At 49.2% G+C, this 13148-nt stretch overlaps 1 protein-coding gene across 2 annotated transcripts in view; it reads left to right on the top strand.

Annotated features, from left to right (window-relative positions):
* The first annotated feature begins 2541 nt into the window (after nucleotides 1–2541).
* Nucleotides 2542–13148, top strand: part of Grid2ip (Grid2 interacting protein) — a 35624-nt gene continuing 25017 nt past the window's right edge. The window contains exons 1-2 of one of the 2 annotated variants that reach the window (XM_028756074.1): nucleotides 2542–3152; nucleotides 7912–8066. In XM_028756074.1, the coding sequence (XP_028611907.1) occupies nucleotides 2757–3152; nucleotides 7912–8066 (551 nt within the window). In that variant the 5' untranslated portion in view covers nucleotides 2542–2756. Of the gene's footprint in view, nucleotides 3153–7911; nucleotides 8067–9298; nucleotides 9361–13148 lie in introns of those variants that run through there. The other variant, XM_028756077.1, reaches the window with a different exon arrangement.

Genomic DNA, 13148 nt, shown 5'->3' with positions numbered 1-13148 from the left:
TTGTGAAGAATTCTCAAGGTGCTCACTGGTGACAAGTGACACAAGACAGACATCTCACTTCCTATCACCTAGAGGACATTTCCTTCTAACTCACCAAGCTTTTAGAAAGCTCAATCCTCCCTTGCTAACACTCTAGGTTCTAAGCAGTGACTTTCTGAGCTCTTCAGGAGGGCTGCTTCCCTGGAGAGCAAGCCCCTGAGGTGACTCCTGTAGGCAGGTCTCCAAGACCCCACAAGACTGAAAGAGATCTGGGTACAGGGCTCTCAAAACTCAGCCTTCCTGGGCTGGGAATGGAATCCAGTAGGTAGGGGGCTTACCCAGCATGCATGAAGCTCTGGATTCTGTTTCCGGGGTGGTACTAAACTGTGTATGGTGATGTAATTATGAGTATGCATGCCTATAATTCCAGCTGAGGAGACAGGCAGGACTTTAGGTGAGTCTCAGGTACACAATGCGTTTCAGACCAGCCTGGACTTCTTGAGATCCTTGGCAAGTAAAACACACAGTCCTCGAGGGGCTGGAGAGGTTTCTCGGTATTTAAGAACACTTGCTGCTCTTCTAGAAGACCAGAGTTCCCAGGTTCCACATCTCGGAGCTTACAACTGCCCATTACTCCAACTCTAGGGAAACCCAACACTCTTCCAGACTCTTCAAGTATGTATACATGTGCATATACATACGCATTTTTTAAAAAGTTTGCAAGGGTCTCTCTAAGCCAGCATCAGAAGCCCTTAGACCCCCCAACAGACAACCTCAGCCTCAGGAAGCTAAAGTCAGGAGGATTTCTGTGAGTTCAAGGCTAGCCTGGACTACATACTGAGACTCTGTCTTAAAAAAAAAAAATTAAAAAGACAGCTGAGGAGACGGCTCAGTCAGTAAACTGAGTTCAGTTCCTAGAACCCAGGTTGGGTGGGGGAGGGGAGGGCATGGCGTTCGTGCTGAGGAGGCAGACACAGACAAACAAGCAGTCAGGCTGGCTCGTGTGCAGAGTTCCAACCAGTGAGAGACTGTGTCTCAAAAAAGGAGTGAGAAGACAGTGACTGAGGAATGACACCCAAGATTTTCCTCTGGCCTCTACACGAGTAACACGTTTATCTACACTCACTCACCTGCACAAATGCACGGAAGCACATACCCCAACCTCACATCACGTACTTGTCCGCCACACAGAAGCCCTCTGGAGACTCCTGTAAAGAATTTCCACTCCGACTCACAGAAACTCAAAATTTTCCAGCCAGATTAGCCCATCCTTTCTTATAGGTCTTCCTAGGACACCTGCGGACAGATAACTCCTCCCCTGAGCCCAGCTAGAGCCAGGATCCTAGAGACCACCAACCCCTCCCAACAGTAATGCCAGGAGAAGAAGAGTTTGGGTTCAAAGGGAAACCCCAACCACACCCTCAAGTCGGCGGCAATCGGCAACCAAAGGACCCAAAGCCTTAGGCCTGCGGGACTACAGAGTTAGTTCAGGACCAGACTGGGCAAAGCCCATTGTAGTGTCTCACACCTGTAAGCTCAGCAGCACTCTAGAGGCAGAGGCAGGAGGATTGCTGCGAGTTTGAGGCCAGCTTGCTTTATATACAGAAGGGAACCAAGACTTTTTCTATAAATAAATAAATAAATAAATAAATAAATAATAAACAAAAACAGCCTGGGAAACTTAGCAAGACACTTATATAAATTTAAACACTTTATATATTTAAAATTTTTTTCTTTTTATGTATGGTTGTGTGTGTTTGCCATGAATGAGAATATTTTTATTTTGAGGCAAACTCTAAGTTGTCAAGGCTGGCTTTGAACTGGAGATCCTGCTGCCTCCGCCTGACTAGTAGTTGGGATGACAGGTGGCCCCATCAGCCTCGCCTGGCTCTGGGGAGACTCACAAAGCTTCCTCATTGGCTGTGGTTGATCAATGGGACCGCCCCTCCTGTTGGGACCACCCCTCCTGCTTCCAGCGCTAAGTTTCTAAAGCATATGGTTCATTTGGAACTGAGAGAGGTTTTGGCAGATGGAAAAGCGTTAAGAAGAGGGAAGATTGAAAAATGGATGTTTCATAGAAGCCAGATGATAAAGCAGGCCCTCTTTCATTCATCAAAGAATACAAACAGAACCCGGCCAGGTGGTGCATGTGCGTAATTGTAGCTACTTGAGAAGCAGAAGAATCACAAGTCCACGCCTGCCTAGGTTATTGAGTTAGTTCTAGGTCAGCATTGGGCAACTTAACGAGCCTCTGTCTCGAAACAGAAGAAAGAGGGCTGGAGAGAAAGCTCAGAGGCAGACCACTTGCTTACCAATGAGAAGATGGGACGCTGGCTCAGAGGTAGACCTTGCTTTCAGCAAGCCACACTCCAAAACAAAACAAGAGAAAACAAAACAAGACAAGACAAAACAAAACAAAAAGGAAACCCAAACTAAGACGTCAAATAAACAACCATTTGTCTTTCATAACAAAAGGGGAGAATTTTTCTCTATACAGTCCAGATTGGTGTTGTCATCCAAGACCACGCCCACCCTACCCTCCACCACTGTCTTAGTATATCCCCTTGGAGCACTGAGGTAGTACCCCAGCTGACCTCTGCCCTCTTCCTAAAAGCCGCACGTGTGTCTCCAGCATATGAGGCTTCAGTGGGATATGACACCTGTCTGTGTCGAGCAAACAAACCAGCAAGGGACTCAGGCCTCGGAATGCCTCCACAGACAGAGCCATACCGGCTTCTGTCCTCTTCTCTCTCTCCTGCAGAACTGCCCGGGCAGCAATGCCAGCCACCAACCAAGGCTGGCCCGAAGACTTCGGTTTCCAGCTGGGCGGCTCTGGCCCCTGCTTCGTGATAGAGGTGGCTGAAGGAAGCAGCGCGCACGCCGGGGGGTTGCGGCCGGGGGATCAGATCCTGGAAGTGGAGGGGCTGGCTGTGGGTGGCCTGAGCCGAGAGCGCATCGTGCGCTTGGCACGGCGCTGCCCTCGAGTGCCACCCAGCCTCGGTGTGCTCCCGGGCCCCGAAGGTGGCCCCACAGCCTTGACAGCAGCCTGGTTAACCCCGCGATTTGGCCGCAGCCTCCCGCTGGGCCGCGAACTGCTGCGTTTGGGTGGTGGTCCCAGACCAGATGCTGTGCACAGAGAGCGCAGGCGCAAGGCCCAGGAGTTCAGCTGCCAGGTAAGGCGCCCAGAGGAGGAAAGGGCTGGTCACAACCCTGGGCCTCCGCTGAGAAAAGTTTTTGTTTATTTGTCTGATTGTTTTGTTATACGGTTGGTTGGTTTTGCTTTTTCAAGACAGGGTTTCTCTGTGTAGCCCTGGCTGTCCTGGATGGTACTGAATCTATAGACCAGGCTGACCTCGAACTCAGAGATCTGCCTACCTCTGCCTTCCGAGTACTGGGTAAGCAAAATTCTTAAGGAAGATTTACAAAGCAAGTTCCTTGCCAGCACTGCCAGCACGGGCTACACAGTGAGACCCTGCCTCCAAAACAGTGGATTCACAGGTGATTGATTCATCGATTGATGATAAACAGATGCTATATAAATTAATAGATGTTTGACAGATGATAGTTAGACAGGCAAGTAGGGAGAGAGTAGACAGAGAACATAGCCAGATGATAGGCAGGCCGGTAGATAGATAGAAACAGGTTATAGATGATCGATGGATAGACAGGGGGTATACCAATAGATGATAGGTAGATAGACAAATGGTAGGTGATAGGTAGGTAGATAGATAGATAGACAGGCAGACAGATAGACAGGTGTCCCTCATCTGACCCAGGCTACAGCAGATCAAAGGTTGAACTTGTGTGTGACAAGAACATTTTCTGGAACCTTAACCACATCACCTGAAAGCCAAGCCTGGGAACTTGGCTTCTACTTCTTGACACAGACATTTGAACTCCTAAACTTGTCCTCCACAGAAGAGAAACTCCTCAATCCTGGCCCTGTGTAGGAGGGTGCCTATGAGAGGGTGACCATTAGGATTTGGGGGGGGAGGTTCAGAAGCTAAACTAAAAATGTTTACTATCCAATTACACAGAGTTCTCTATAGTGGTCCAGACAGCCTTCCAAAATGGCCGACAATCATGACGACACCCCCCCCCCCACACACACACCTCAACGTGAAGCTTCAGAGTTGAAAGGCGCCGGGGTGGGGGAGGGGAGATTGCTGCAGAATGTCCTTTGATCTCCATTTGCATCTGCCTCCCCTTAACATTAAAATGCGGTGGGGGGGGGGGAGATCCAGGAGGAGGAGGAAGAATAGGAAGGGAAGGAAGAAAAAGAAGAAACAAGTCATGTTTGCTGCCATCCCTGGTGACTCTGCTTGTCCTGTCTAACTCCTGAAGCACTGGAAGGCAGCATGCTTAGATTCCCCCCCAGTAAGGCAGAGCGGACATACAGGCCTGCCCAGGAAGCAGCACTGGCAAAGATGGACTCAGCCAGGCAATCAGGGATGCTCTGATGAAATCTATTTTTAGCCAAGGAGTATGTAAAGTGGTGGATTCTAGCTTACCAGACACTCCTCCAAAGTGGGTAGAACTCAATAAAAGATGACCTCTGTGGAACCCCCCACTAGTTTATAATAACCACCCCATCCCTGCGGGTTCCCACCTGTACTGCACCTGCCCCAGTTTTTCCTCCTTAAGTCGCCGATATTTAATAGAAAATCCATTAGCGTCCCGTGACGGAGCCGCGTGCTTATATGTAGGTTGAGAACATCTGGGTAATAACTGACACCAGAACCGTCCTGTGGCCTGGGCCCCAGGAGGGGGAGCTATTTTTTCCTCTTTCTTACATAAAACATCCTTGCAGCTAGCCACACGCTCTTTTGAAATGAGGCTGTTGCTCCTGGCTTTGATTCCAAAGCTGTAACCCTTGCAGTGTCAAAAGTGTGTGTGTGGAGGGGGGTGGGCGATGGCTGTGTTACAGACTGTCCTGACCGCTTTGAAGACAAGAGCAGCGAGCAGGGGACCTTAGGGAATGCTGTGTGGCCGCCTCCCTTTAACTCCACCACATAGACATGCGCGGAGAACCTGCCGTGTGCTGTGTGCCAGGCCCGTTGCTGGAAGCTGGACCGGAGTCAGATGAGGAGCCATAATAAATAGCTCGTGGTCATATAGACAGTGACATACATCCAAGTGTCACTGTGTTAGGACTGCAGGGAGTGGCCTCTGCTCAGAATGCCTCGATATCACCTGCTGATGCTAAGCAGTGTTCTCTACTCTCACTCTCTAGAAAGCCTGCTCCCAGGCACACTGGTGGGACCATCTAGAGAGCAATGGGGATTTTACATATAGCTCAGTATATAAAGGCACATACCACACAATCCTGGCAACCAGACTGAAGGAGAGAACCAACTTCACAAGGTTGTCCCCTGGCGCCATACTTGGGCCATAGCATGCACATCCATACCCAACAATAATAAAAGATGTGTTTATTTTATGTGTATTGTACTTTGTGCAGTACCCATAGAGGCCAGAAGAGGGCATGCGACTCTCCTGGAACTGGAGTTATAGGAGTTGATGTGTTCCTGGAACCAACCTAGGTCTTCTGGAAGGCAAGGACGCTCAACCATGGAGCTGTCCATTTTTTTTTTTTTTTTAAGAAAGCAGTTGGGGGCTGGAGAGATGGCTCAGTTTGTTAAGAGCACTGGCTATTCTTCCTGAGGCCCTGAGTTTAATCCCCAGCACCCATATGGCAGCTCAATACTGTCTATGACTATAGTCCCATGGGATCTAGTACCTTCTTCTAGAGTACAAATATACATACAAACAAGATAAAACATCCTTATACATAAATAAATACATCTTTTAAAAAGTAAAGAAAGGCCGGGCGGTGGTGGCGCACGCCTTTAATCCCAGCACTTGGGAAGCAGAGGCAGGTGGATTTCTGAGTTCAAGGCTAGCCTGGTCTACAGAGTGAGTTCCAGGACAGCCAGGGCTATACAGAGAAACCCTGTCTCGAAAAACCAAAAAAAAAAAAAAAAAAAAAGCAAAGAAAGAAAGCAGTCAGATGTAAGTTCAGTTCCAAGGTTCAGTAACAGAACCAACAAAATGTCTCAGGAAAAGAGGACATCTTGCTGTGAAGTCCTGATGCCCTAAACTGGAACCCACAGTAGGAGAGAATCAACTCCCAAAAGTTGTCCTCTGACCACACACACACACAGATGCACACAAAGACACAAAGACACAGGCACACAAAGACACATGCACACAAAGACACATGCACACAAAGACACATGCATGCACATAGACATACATACGCACTCGCACACACATACAGACACACGCGCACACACGCATGCACACCATGCAATAAAAATGTAATGACAGAAAGAGTGAACTTCACTCCCAGGCCATCATGTGCCTCTCTTGTCAGGAAAGAACAGGCTTCAGTTAGCTGCAATGATACCTGTTATCCAAGCATGTGGGAAGTGGAGGCAGGAGGATACTAAGTTTGAGTTTGAGATCAGATGGTGGCTGAACCTGTTATCACAGCTACTCTGAAGGCTGAGGCAGGAGAATGACAAGTTGAAGGCCTGCCTGAGCTGCAGTGGAGATTCAAGCTCAGCCTGGAGGGCTGAGTGAGACCATCTCAAAATAAAAAGGAGAAAGGATTGAAAGGATTGAGAGTGGGGACCACTGAGGAAGACAACCAGTGGTGTCCTCTGGCCTTCGCCTGCACATGTGTGCACACACAGGAACACGGACACACGTAAACGACGGGGGGGGGGGCGCGAGAGAGAGAAAGAGCTTTAGGACTATTAACAAGCTTCTTCCCAGGAACATTGTGTGCATTTGCACGCCCAATTTCAATGGCTCCCACGCCCCTCTGAATAGACGTTCCACCACTCACATTAGCTAGTTATGTACATGAAGAGAAAGAACACGCCAAGAAAGTTCAGACAAAGAGAGAGTTAAAACTCTCAACAGGGCACACTGTCTATAGTGCTTTTATGGAACCAGAGTACACGCTGTGGGAACCCTTAGCGAACAGTGCTGTGCTGCGGAACACCAACATCGTATTATAATAATAGTAACTAGCAATTAGTGAGGGCCTGGCACGTGTTCAAGCACTTCTATTAAGTCCTTTGATTTGTTGGAGTGGCTGCTCCCGGGCTGGCGAGATGGCTCCGTGGGTAAAGCACTCACTGAATGCCCTGATGACTTGGGTTCAATCCCTAGAACCCACATGAGAGAAGAGAACCGACTCCTGCAAGTAGTTCTCTGACCTCCACAGATGCAAACATGTAAACAAATGTCGGGAAAACAAACAAACAAACAATGGCTACTCCTGGGTGCAAATCCTGACCCATAGCACTTGGGTGAACTGTCTCATCCACAAATGATATCTCTATACGTCCTTTCTGTGTCAGCTTCTGTGACCTTAGCTCTTTGGATACAAAAAGGAGATGTTAATAGTCTGTGTCTCATGAAGCAGTGGTGGCAAATGCCTTTAATCCCAGCCATCTGGAGGCAGAGGCAGATAGATTTCTGTGAGTTTGAGGACAGCCTGGTCCACAAATCAAGTTCCAGGACAGCCAGGACTGTTACATAGAGAAATCTTGTCTCAAAAACAAAACAAAACAAACAAACAAAACAAAACAAAAAGAAAAAAAACTCTCTGTCTCAAGGGCAGCTGAGAGAAGTGAGGTCAGTTGGGCAAAATGTTTTCTGTTTTCTGTGTCAGCTGTCCTGTGGAGGTAAGCCGAGGACTCCCTGTGGTGTTTGTTTGTTTGTTTGTTGATTTTGGGGTTTTTTTTTGAGACAGAGTTTCTCTGTGTAGTCCTGGCTGTCTTGGAACTCACTCTGTAGACCAGACTGGCCTCGAACTCAGAAATCCACCTGCCTCTGCCTCCCAAGCGCTGGGATTAAAGGAGTGTGCCACTACTGCCTGGCCTCGCTGTGGTTTTACCTGGGACCTTCTCCTTGCAGGTTGATGGCATCTTGGGGGATCAGCCAACAGCCAAGGAGCAGGTATTTGCTGCACTGAAGCAGTTTGCGGCCGAGCAACGGGTAGATGAGCTGGTATGGACCCTCACTCTTGTACTGCCCAGTGAGGCGCAAGGACCGGTCCTGGACAACCTCAGGTACCCCTGTGGATGGCAGGATGGGACGACCCAGTGGGTTTCACTCAAGGTGGGACACAGAGCCCGCCCTTGAACTGGCGAACAAAGGCGAGCCTGTCACGGTTGCTGTGTTTGTGATGATGGAAGGGACAGCTGATGCTGGCCTGTAGAAGACCACTTCTTGAGGGAAAGCCACAACTTCCTGACTCCATCCCAAACCAAGATAAATGGCAGGAGTCACTCAGAGCATCAAGATATTCTCAGCTCCATTCTGTGTCTGAGCTTGGGGCACGATATGAAGGAGTCAGCTCTGTGTGGTTCCTGACATCCACACAATCCTACAGGCAGTGCCTGCCCTCCGCCACTTGGTACCTCATGCTTGTTTCTTTGTTGGTTTGGTTGGGTTTTTTTCCTTTTTTGATAGGGTCTCCATATATCTCCCAAGCTGGCCTTGCACGCAAGATTCTCCTGCTCTAGCCTCCCAAATGATATGAACCACCACATCATCAGGCTCTTTTTAGTGTGTGTGTGTGTGTGTGTGTGTGTGTGTGTACAGGGTATTAACTGTGTAGCCCTGGATGGCCTGGACCTTGCTATATAACCCAGGCTGGTCTCCAATTCACATTGAGCTAACCTGCTTCAACCTCCTGAGCTCTGGAATTAAAGTTGGTCCGACACTCTAACCGCTGAGCCATCTCCCCAGCCCCTACGATAGGGTTTTTTGATATTAGTTCAATGATGATGGTGATGATGATGATTGTGATGATGGTGACAGTGTGACAAGGACTTCATTAGATCCTTGAAGGACACTATGTCACCAAATTAACTCCATTCAGATAGTCAAGGGGAGGGACTGAGAGGATCACAGATCAAATCAATGGCTGTCACAGGTTCTTGGATCCAGTTAGCTGTGCACTAGCGTCTCTTTAACCCATCCTCTAAGTGTATTTGAGAAAATTCCTGGTGGGTCATCGCTTGGAGAGACTCCAGGTGAGCCAGAAATATCCCCATGCTTGGCCTCCTTCACTGAGGGCCTCCCCTGCGTACAGACAGCCTCTGATTTTTCATACTCTGCTTGTGGGTCTTGCCTGGCTTTCTCTCCAGGCTCTTGCCCGAACCCTCCCCCTTTCCGGGCTCAGCCTGCCCCCTCCCCTCGCTGCCATTCACCCCGCGGTCTGCCCCTCCCTCTGGGCCTGGCCAATGTCAGGGACTGGGCTGGCCAGCCCCCCGCCCCCACCAGCCCGGGCTCAGCATCTCGACTCTGCAGCGAAACGCATAGGAGGCCACCGAAAGAGGCCACCATGAGCTGCCTGGGGTGAGTGAGGGGACTGACTCTTTCTGAGGAGAAGAAAAAAAAGCTTTGGATAGAAAAAAAAAAGTTATTTCTAGAGCGGAATTTGTCGCGGAGCTGATGCAGGGGGCTGAGGACTTCCTGGGGAGGTGACAGATAGGCAGAGCTCGGTTCTGCCCAGTTCCAAGAGGGCTGGGCTTGTAGGGAGACGCGGCTGTCCCCAGGGAACTTGGTGCGTTTGTCTCCAGGCCAGACTCAGCGGGAGGATCGCTCAGATTTCCCGGTTTCATCTCGGTGTTGCGGGGCTTCTGTCTCCACCCGCCACCTCTCTCGGGACAGCGGCGGCGTCTGCCTCTCTGTTTTATGGTCCCCAAGCGCCCGACAGGCCCCTGTCAGCCGAGGATCAGAACGGGAGGAGGTGGTCTAGATTTAGATCCCGGGAAAAGCGGGAACCCCTGGACACTCCCGGATGCCCCCGTGGCCCGCTGCTTCCCTGGGGCGCTGCTGGGAGGATGAATGGGAAGCCTGTGTCGCCAGCGGGTGTCAACTGCGACAGGAAAATTGGGGAGGTTGTTGGAGGAGGGGGCGGCGCCCAGCTGGGCTCCGAAGGGAGGGTAACATGGCAGCGGGGACTTCAGGCAACGCCTCCCCATCACTACCATCCCTCCAACATCACTGAATTCCCGAACACCTCCCTCTCTCCCCGGGTCTGACCAGCTGTCAACGTCCCCACTGTGTGCTGGGCTTTTGGGATGCCGAGGATTTGGGTGTCTCCGAAGGGACAAGAAAGCATCACAGAGACAGCAAGCTAATTCTGAGATCCGAGTCCAAGTTCCGGGGCAAGCCATTGCTAACCCAGACTCCTGCAATCATGGCAGGGACTCAGCAGGTGTCAGCACTCTACCTCAGAAAGTTGGGCCTCAGAGGGGTCCGGAAGTGTGTCCTGGGAACCGGGGAAGGGCAGTCACCCTAGAAGAGTTCAGGGTCAAGCATCTGGGGTGGGTGCAGAAGGCAAGAGCAGGGGTATCCTGGACTGCCATTGAATAAAAACAATGGGGAGTCACTGCCCTGACCCAGGAACCCCACAAGGCAGACAGACAAGGCTTAAATAACAGGTCGAATACATAAAAGGTGGTAGATGAGGAGGAGGAAAAGGAGGAGGAGAGAGTGTGTGTACACATAGTTTTCTTTAAAGCCATACCTGAAAGCTTACCTACTAGGGAGGTTACAGCTGGAGGATCACAAGTTCAAAGCCGGCCTGAGTAGTTTATCAAGACCCTGGCTATACATAAATAATAAATAACTAATCTTCCCACGGAGGCTAGAATCCACTCAGAACACAGAAGTGTGGCCTGAGACGGGGTAGGGTTGGAGTGACTTCAGTGGCCCAATCAGAAGAGTTGCTGCACATGAAATTGTGGGGCTCAGGCCTCCCCCATAGAAGCCATTGAGCATGTGTGGTTATTTAATATGGTCGAATTTTTCATAAATGAAGATGATTGATCACACACCAGTAGCCCCAGCACTTGGGAGGTCGAGGCAAGAAGACTGTAAGTCTGTGACCAACCTGGGTCACATAGCGGGACCTTGGGTTCAATTCTCAACACTGATATTTGCCTGTAATCTCATCATTAGGAAAGTGGAGGTAGAAGGCCCAGAAGTTCAAGGTCATCCTAGGCAACACAGCAAATTTAAGGCCAGCCTCGGCTACATACCACACTGTCCTTGTCACACACACACACACACACAATACACAGTTTATCTGGCTTTCCTTAGTCACACTTTAAGTACTTAATATTCACATACAGGGAGTGGCTATCGTCTGGGACAACGCAGACCTTGACTGTGTCCGGATTTGTGGCCACAGGGCACAAAGTCACCCGTGCTCCTTTACAAGAGCATTTCCTGCTGCCATTTGGAACCTAATTTGGGTCTGTCCCCCAAGGACTCTCAGTCTGATTAAGTGGTAAAAAGGCTTTCTAATTAGGACAGGACAGGCAGTTTGGAAAGTGTGATGTGTCCAGGAGGGAAGAGAAAGTGGGGAGGGGGGAGTGGCATGTCTTTGGAGAAGAAAAGGGTGAGGTAGGGAGAGACCGCAGCCGCTGGCATGGCTGAGGTGGTGAGATTTGAAATTTCCAGCTGGAACCCTGGGGTCTCTTTGGTGATGGTACAACCTTGAGCAAGTAAACCAATCTTTGTAGACTGCCTGAGGAAGAGGGCTATTTTATCTTACCTGCTCCCTACAGGGGTCTGGATAGGAAACCGTGTAAGTGAGCTGCACCAGAGGAGGGGCCCCCTGTACTCCTTCCAGTGTCCTTTTGGCGACACCATGATGTAGTTCTTGGAGCCAAAGGTGGGGGCGCACACTTTAAGTAAACCCAGCACTCAGGCACTGGAGTTAAGGTGGAAAGTTTGAGTCTACATGTCAGTCTCAGGACCAGCCTGAGCTACATAAGGAGACCTTATCACAACAAAACCGACAAAAACAAGAGGTAGTCCTGCGGCAGAGGTCTTTCCTGGGTGTGTGTGACCCCCGTACCACCCACAAAAGTTATTTATATGGCATAATAGGGGAGGAGAGACAGCGTGATGGGCAAAGCGCTGGCTGCGAAAGTGGCAAGACCTGAATTCTGCTCCGTAGCAGCACCTGTGTAAGCCAGGGGCAGAGGCCCAGGGATCCCGGTGTTGGGGAGATGGAGACAATCCCTGGGGCTCACAGGTCACTCTGTCTAGTCTGATTAGTTCACTCTAGGATCAGTGAGAGAGCCTGTCTGAAAGAATATAAGGCGGACAGCAATCGAGGAAGACAACTAATGTTGACCTCTGACCTCCACATGCATACTCAGGAGCAAGGGTATCACACACACACACATATACACACATACATACACACATACACACACACACATACACACATACACCACACACACACACACATACACCACACACACACACATACACACACACACATACACACATACACCACACACACACATATACACCACACACACATACACACATACACACACACATACACACATACACCACACACACACACATACACACACACAATGTGTATAGCATATTATAATATTATATTATATTATTATATTATAATAGATTATAGTAATATAGTATATATAACATATTCTATATAGTAATTATAACAGTAATTACAGTAATATTATATATATATAAAATATTACATACATATACATATAAAGACAGAGCCAGGTATGATGGAACATGCCTTTAATCCCAGCATTTGGCAAGCAGAAGCAGGAAGATCTCTGTGAGTTTAAGCCTAGCCTGGTCTACATAATGAATTCTAGCCCAACCAGAGCTACATAGTGAGAGCCTTTCTCAAATAAGTAAAACACAAATAAAAATACCCAGTGATGATGGCACATTCCTTTAATCCCAGCATAGGAGGCAGATGCAGGTGGCTCTCTGTGAGTTTGAGACTAGCCATACATTTTGTTTCCAAAAATAAAAATATTTACATATGAGGGCCGGGGAAATGACTCTGGCCCCCAGTGCTTTGGTGTGGGCAGAGTTCAGATCCCCAGGTCTGTCCATTGTGAATCGTCCAGCTATCACTTAAGCTTAGCAAGGACAGGGGTCCCCAGAGCAAGCTGGCCAGCAGCACTCACATGCACATGCCCTCACATTCATGCAAGCATGTATAAGGCACACATGCACAGTGTATACAAAACCAAAAACCTGTGTATAATACAGTTGGGGGGAGTATGAGCTGATACTGTATATAATACAGTTATGGGGGTATGAGCTGATACTGTGTATAATACAGT

This window comes from Grammomys surdaster, unplaced genomic scaffold, assembly GCF_004785775.1.
Source record: "Grammomys surdaster isolate TR1022 unplaced genomic scaffold, NIH_TR_1.0 126109, whole genome shotgun sequence".
NCBI classification, from domain to species: domain Eukaryota; kingdom Metazoa; phylum Chordata; class Mammalia; order Rodentia; family Muridae; genus Grammomys; species Grammomys surdaster.
Note: the sequence above shows the minus strand (reverse complement) of the source record. Positions and strands in the feature narration are given on the sequence as shown.